Here is a 7,927-nt window from a genome sequence, read left to right as displayed (position 1 = left end):
CAGGTCGTTTTTCTATACCATGTTCAATAGGGACCCATTCAATTGATAGTGCTTTATGTGACCAAGGAGCTAGTATTAGCGTTTTACCTTTGTCTCTTGCCTTGAAATTTGGGTTGACTAAGTTCACACGCGTTAAAACGACTGTTCAGCTAGCTGACCATTCTTATGTTCGGTTCAAAGGAGCTCTACATGATGTACCTGTTAGGATCGGGAATTTCTTTATTCCCGTAGATTTTATTGTCTTAAATATACCCGAGGACCGTAACATTCCCGTTATTTTGGGAAGACCATTTTTGTGCACTGCTGGCGCAATTATCGATGTCGGGGTTGGGACACTTACCTTTCAGGTCGGAGGGGAGGACTTGGTTTTTACTAAGTCTGATGACCCTAGGGAACCCATGCACATCACGCCATGTGAGGAAGTCCCTCATGAAGAGTCCTTTGATATACCGTCTGATAGTCCTTCTGAGTCACATATTTGTCATTCTTTGTTGTAACACCTCCGCCCCATTCTCGGGAGCGAATTGGAGGAACACCGCTTTGTTTCTCTTTTTACGAGGTCTTGACAAGTTCACTGCACCCGAGAGGCGAGATGGGTGCTCGAGTCTAGAACTGAACCGCCGGATAGACGACCCAGGAGGAGGTGTTGATAAAGCTACACCGTCTAGGAAAAAGCTGCTTGATGAGGTGATAGATTGGGACCCGGATGCTGTGGGAAGCTGTTATTCTTACATTGCCAAGTTGTGGAGGCCGGATGTCCGCTTGACGATTCTTTGAAGCTACCGCACGATCAAAGAGGCCTAGTAGTAGGCAAATCGATTTGTCTTTGTTGGATGATCCAGGAGGCGGCCGGATTTGTTTTATTGTACTTTTGTTGAACTATTTATTTTTTCTTAGCTTATTGTTGAACTTTAGACGCTGTTTTACGAACTTCCCATGTTTTTCCTTGCTTTAATTGCGTGTTTTGCAGGTCTAAGTACTCGATCGAGTGGTTTTCAGCTCGATCGAGCACTTTTTGAGGAAGTTTTCACTCGATCGAGTGATATTGTCCTCGATCGACCAAAACCAAAACCATGCTTACTCGATCGAGTGGTTTTCTACTCGATCGAGTCCTTCCAATGCGCCAGTTTACTCGATCGAGCTGTTCCAAGTGCTCGATCGAGTAGTTTTGACTCCCAGCTGATGTTTTCCGTCTATGGAGCTACTGTTTGACTTTCTTTGACCTCCCATGTTCATGGTCGGTTTGGGGAGGTCCCTCTATATGACGTTTTGTAAGTTTTCCGACTCCATTTATCCTCTTCTCTTCAGTTTGCATTTCTTTCCCTATTTTTGGTACAATGAGGGCATTGTACGGTTTGGTTTGGGGAGGTATGCATCCATATCTGTGTCTGCATGTTTCTTGCATTTTTGCTTGCACGTTTATTTATTCTCGCATGCATTGTTGTTTTAATTAATTCAAAAAAATCATATAAAAATCATAAAATTCAAAAAATTTTCAAAATTTTCATGTTTAAATTAAGTCGGAACGTTTGAACATTGACGCTACTTTGAATCCTTACTTGAGCCCTGCATATTCTTGACATTTAGTTGGCATGATTATGTGCATAATCTACGAGTTTTTGTTTCTCTCTTATTTGAACGAATAGACTCGATTCATTATGTCGGCTAGCTACATTACATTCTGAGGTTAGAGCTTTATAAACTGGTGACATTCATGACCGGTTTCATTTAGGATGTGAGTAGTGCTCTCTTTAAGGCATGTAACATCAATTTGCATAAGCATGAGTCTAGTCTTCTTAATACCTGTATGCATTTGGTCTGTGGATGGTGACACATGTTAGGAGAGGCAGTTCCCTTATTTCATTCTACCCATGAACCCCACATAGCCAAATTGCCTTTTTGTCCTATTAACTACTTTCTATAATACTTCCTACCCTAGCTGAGCTAGTAACGAGTAGTTGTTGTAATGTGCTATTGCAATAGGGTTATTTTATCTGATTTCAGAGGATGGTGGAAGAATCAAAGGGAATGAAATAAAAGAATTGTTGAGAAAAATGAAACGAAAATGAAAGAAAAAAAACGAAACAAGAAAAGAAGAAAAAAGAAAGAAAAAAAATCGTTTGTGAAAAGAAACTGGTTATGATTTTCACTCCCAAGTCTTATCTATATCTTATGGGGAGTTGACGATTCTTGGTGTTTTATGAGTTTAGTGCATGATTTTGCACCGTTTCATCTTGCTATATTGAGTACGAAGTTGGGATGCAGTTTATATTTGGATCCGTTGTTGCTAGCCTGGCTATTAACCCCACATATCCAAATTCATTTTAGCCCCTTCTTACCCATTACCTCACTTACCCAAATGTAAGTCCTCGGCATGTGTCTTAGTCATTAGTATGGTTGGAATGCATATGTACGGTTGTAGAGACTTTATTCATGTTAACTGCATGCATGTTCTTATAGGTCGAGCTAGGTGAGTGTCTTTAATTCTTCCTATCTTTCACATATATACTCACCTTGTGCCTAATTTTGAGTGACGAGCGACCCGTGAGAGTCCGATATCTTTTGAATCTTGCAAGGTCGACGGTTCAGTAAGTTTGAAACATTGATTTAACTCGTTTGTACTTCTCATTTGCCACTTTGTCATTTTGTTGCATTAAATCGGTTTTCGTGGGTGATTTGTAGCTGATGCGTTGGTCCCGTTCCACTATTGTTTCTTAGTTGCATTCATATTTGCTTGGGGACAAGCAAAGGTTTGGTTTTGAGAGATTTGATACGTGCCTAATGTATAGTCTTTTTAGCCTATTTTATGCACGTATTTCTATGCTTTTATCGTGGTTTTATGCTACGAAATGCCCCGAATATGCTACTTTGGGTTATTTTGTCTTATTTGCAGGAATGAGCCATAAAGTAGTGAAATCAGGCCTTTTACCGCTCGTTTTGCATGCATTTGGAGAAAGAGTAGATTTGAAGTGGAAATGTCGCTGCATTAGAGTGCGTGAAGTTGTACTTAAGGCGTTAAAGTCAATCTAGTAGCTGCGTTGAAGAGTATGTTCGATTGAGTGTTCAAACAGGTCGATCGAAAGGAAGTCGCATCGAATGCTCTATCGAACAGTCTCCGTGTCTGTTCGATCGAAGGAGCTTCTAACGGAGATGTTCGATCGACAGTCTCCTGTCATTCGATCGAGAAGAATTAACGCAAGGAAGCTCGATCGAGAGCCCATTGTCACTCGATCGAGAAGGCTTATGTCGAGACTTTATTTATGTTATGATATATTTATTTTATCTTGGATAATAAGTTCTCTGATTATAAATAAGAGATTACCTAGACCTAAGAGAACATCAATTATAATTCCTGTTACTCAGTATCACGTTACAACGTTTTGGGCGGCGTTCTTCGCTTCTCCGTCGGATCCCTTTGTAACTTCTTCTCTTCTCTTAGACTTTAATTCTATTTAGTTTTATTCTCAATTCCCTTCTTATTGCCCTTAATTTCTCTACTGTTATTTATTTCTCTTATGCTAGTAGATCTCATTAATTCCCTTATTATGCCTCTTGATCTAGTTTATTCGTATATGACTGTTATTGTTAATTCGTTGGCCATGAGTAGCTAATTTTCATTATGCTAAGACTATAGGGGATCCATAATTATGAAGGGAGAGTAATTGATTTATTGGGTTAATGCTGGTATTGTTTTTGTTGGTTAAATGCTACATTTAATTGTATCTTTCTAATTGAGTCGACGCAATTAGACCTATAATTCCTAGTGATCCTCGACCTGGACCGAAAGGTTGGAAGAGGCGAGACTTATAGCGAACAATAGAGTATTGCAGTGAGGGCAAAAGTTAAGCTGTTTACACTTTAGGGTGAATTAAGGACCGAAAGGTGACGTTCGTTACCCCTTAGACCGTATTTGCATTGACCTGAGACCTAGATTACTTGACCGGATGATTATGGTGAACCGTTTGTCTTAGCTGTTCCTCTTTATCTGTTTGCTTCCTTCTTTTTATTTCCCTCTCCCTTATTCTCTTTAGTTTAGAATATCACTTTTAAAACCCCCACATTGTGACATCCGACAGACCAAATTAAACAGATAGATAGCAACTTAGCCTCCCTGTGGAGATCGACCCTACTTACCGCTGACTTCTGTTAGTAGTAACTTAGGTATTTATTTTTGGTACGAAACGATAGTATCAAGCGCCTTGGTCAATTTTTCTGTTTTCCGTTTTATTTCTGTAAACGTTGTTAATAAATAAAAAGGTTACTTTTGTACTCCTTGTTTTATCTTAAAATGTCAGGGCGTTACAAATTGGTATCAGAGCAATAATAATAATAAAAAAAATAAAAATTGAGAGAGGGGTAGATACTATAGGATTTTATTAATGTGTGTTATTATAATCATTTAGCTTCATGAATTTTATGTCATTGATATTTAAATTTGTTTTATTATAGAAACCACGATGGCTAGACCTCACCCATATGATTTGGTTATGGATCCATCTGAAAAAGTATCACATCACGTGGCACGGCTGAGGAAGGCCTTATCTGAACACAACATTTTGTTCCCTGCATATCCTATGAGCGAACCTTTTAAGGCCGACTGTCTTATAAAAACCCTGCCCAATATTATTCCATGGAAAACTTTTAAGGAGAGATATTATGATCTGGTGGTGAATGGGGCTCCAAATCATTCAAAATACTTACATAAAGGGGCGTTTTACGATATATGGGTTTCCACTTTTGAAGCCTTGGCTTGGGAACTCATAACCCTTGAAAGAAAAAGAGTTGTTTATCTATCAGATGATAACGGGAATGAACATGGAAATGCTAATAAAAGTACTGAGGCCAATGAAAATATGGATGGCAGTCCCTCTACTGATCCCCTAAAAGAAGAATTTGGTTCAGAAAGTGATAATTAGGAAGTTAGTACCAGTTATGTTGTTAGACAATGTATATAAATAATGTAAACTAAAAAGGCGGCTCACTAGGTTTATAGTTTAGTGGTTGTTAGTATGTAAATTTTGACGGATAATCAGTGACTAGCAATCGTTATCCCTCAAAAATGTATATGTACATAAATAATGTATGACGTGAAATATAAATAACCTTTGTGAATTACTTAGAAACCTTACTACGAGACCATACTTTATTATTTTTGTTTGTTGACTAATTTAATTATATTTTTGTTATAATACGTAGTATGACGCTATCAAATCTGTACGATTTAGCTATGAAGCCAGGTGACCAGGTCTCCTCGCATATTGATCGTTTAAGGAAGGTTCTTAAGGATTACGCATTCCATTTCCCTTTATACTCCATCTCGGAACCCTATGAAGCTTATTGTCTTCTTATGACCTTGCCAGACACAATTCCATGGGTCACCTTTAAACAGAAATATTCCGACATGCTTATTTATGGAGTACCCAATCACTCCAAGTACTTTCGTGTTGGATTAATTTTTGACAGATGGTCTCCTACTTTTGAAGAATTGGCTTTAAAACTTACCACTTTTGAGGAAAATAATGTTGTTTATGCATCAGACGATGAATCGGATCACAACTACTTGGTTTTGGAAGAATACAATTTATATAATGGAGTAAACACTGGTAATAATGAGGACTATGGTACAGTGACACAGGAGTGGAGCTCCGTTGGAAGTAATGATTAAGAGGTTCCTAAACAATGGTTGTTACTGGGAAAAAGGTTGGAAATAAGCAAACAAAATGAAAGTATGCGACTCTATTGGGGATTGTAGAATAAATAAGGACGACCACCCCATCTTGATATATAGTTTGTAAATAGAACGATGTTTTCAGGAAATGGTAAATAGTGTGAATGTATAATATATGTACACTAGTTAATATTGTATACATATGTTTGTAGTGTGTATGTATAATAACTGTAATGAGTTTTCAACGTATATGTACATATTTTATATTTACTCATAAATATCTAATCCATGTGTTTTATGGTTAATAGGATGTCAAACCCTAATAATTCAGAAGTTGATCAATCAATATCTGATAATCATTCGGATATCAGAAATCTTGCCACCTTAGTAAGCGAAGCTATAAGGAACAATAAACTTAATAATGAGGAAGATAGTATTCAATATTTTAAGAAAATGGGAAATTGTAAGCCAAAAACTTATGATGGGAAATTAGATCCAGTGGAACTTGAAAACTGGATAAGAAGTCTTGACAAACTTTTTGATGCTATACAATGCCCCGAAAAATGGAGGGTGGAATTTGCGGTATATTACTTAGTAGGGCAAGCTGACTTATGGTGGGAAACAGTGAAAGAAAGGAAAAATGAGGAAGGATTTGATTGGACTCAATTTAATAAACTTATGAGATCAAAGTTTTATCCTCCCTCACTTAGGAAAGAAAAAGAGGAAGAATTTAATAAGTTGAAACAGGGGACAATGTCAGTCATGTTATATGCCACCAAGTTCATGGAATTGTCCCGATTTGCCCCACATATGGTGGCAACAAAAGAATTAAGAATGAATCGCTTTGAAAGAGGACTTGGTTGGAATCTTCGTGACAGGTTATCTACGCATACTTGTTCAACCTATCAGGACATGTATGATAAGGCTACAAATGCAGAAAGGATAATAAATGAAAAAGATGTTGAACAAGTGGGGAATAAAAGAAAGTTTGAAAACGATCGAGTTAACGGGAGAAATTTTTACAAACCACCAAACTTTGGGAAGATTCCTTATAACCAATTCCAAGATAGAAACCCGTTACCCCATTGTGCCAGATGCGGTCGCACAAATCACCCTACCAGTCAGTGTAGACTTCTAAACCTACGATGTTATGAATGTGGAAGCCCAAATCACGTAAGGAATAATTGTCCAAAACGGAGGATAATGGTGTCGGGAAATAATCCTACCTCTACACCTTCTACCTCTATTCCAAAACCACAGGGACGCCAAGCTCAAAAACCAGGCCCAACTCGAGGAAGGATGTATGTAATGAATTCCCAGGAGGTGGAATCTTCTGACGACGTAATTACGGGTAACCTTTTTCTAAACTCTACTCCCGTTAATGTCTTATTTGATACTGGAGCATCATATTCCTTTATATTTGAATTGTTAAGTAAAAAGTTAAAGTTAACACCTCACCATCAGGGTTTAAGACTTTCAATTGGATTACCAACTGGAGAGATAGTTAAGTGTTCTACCTTGTATAAAGATTGTGTTTTAACAATAGAGAAAAGATACTTCCTCACAGATCTTGTTAAATTTAACCTACAAGATTTTAATATTGTATTAGGAATGGATTGGCTTGCAAAGAATCACGTGATATTAAATTGTCACGAAAAGTCATTAACAATTATGAGGCCAGATGGAGAGAAAATGTTTTTACGAAATGACAAAGCTTATAAAGGAGTTAGAATAATATCCTTCCTAAAGGAACTAAAATTAATACGACAAGGTTGCAACGGTTACCTATGTGACATTTCTAAACCTTCAAAACTTGAGCCAAATATAACCAACATACCAGTGGTTAAGGAATTCTCAGATGTGTTTCCTGAAGAAATTTCGGGAATACCCCCATACCGAGAAGTGGAGTTCACTATTGAATTGGTGCCTGGAAGTACACCGATTTCAAAAGCCCCTTATAGGATGGCTCCCGCATAACTGAAAGAATTAAAGAAACAACTAGATGAGTTGTTAGAAAAAGGATATATAAAGCCCAATGCCTCACCTTGGGGAGCACCCGTGCTATTTGTCAAAAAGAAGGATGGAAGCTTGAGGTTGTGTATAGACTATAAAGAACTTAACAAAATCACTATAAAGAATAAGTATCCTATACCTCGTATAGATGACCTTTTTGATCAGTTACAAGGTTGTGTTGTTTTCCCAAAAATTGATCTTCGTTCCGGATATCACCAAATGAGAATAAAAACCGAAGATACTCCT

General features: G+C 37.6%; 1 protein-coding gene across 1 annotated transcript; it reads left to right on the top strand.

Annotated features, from left to right (window-relative positions):
- The first annotated feature begins 5,977 nt into the window (after nucleotides 1-5,977).
- Nucleotides 5,978-7,645, top strand: LOC141590083 (uncharacterized). Its single transcript, XM_074410695.1, has one exon. It carries the CDS (start codon nucleotides 5,978-5,980, stop codon nucleotides 7,643-7,645), a length of 1,668 nt encoding a protein of 555 aa, XP_074266796.1.
- Nucleotides 7,646-7,927: the final 282 nt, after the last annotated feature.

This window comes from Silene latifolia, chromosome 7 (genome assembly GCF_048544455.1).
Source record: "Silene latifolia isolate original U9 population chromosome 7, ASM4854445v1, whole genome shotgun sequence".
NCBI lineage: Eukaryota > Viridiplantae > Streptophyta > Magnoliopsida > Caryophyllales > Caryophyllaceae > Silene > Silene latifolia.
This window is presented reverse-complemented; position numbering and strand designations above follow the sequence as displayed.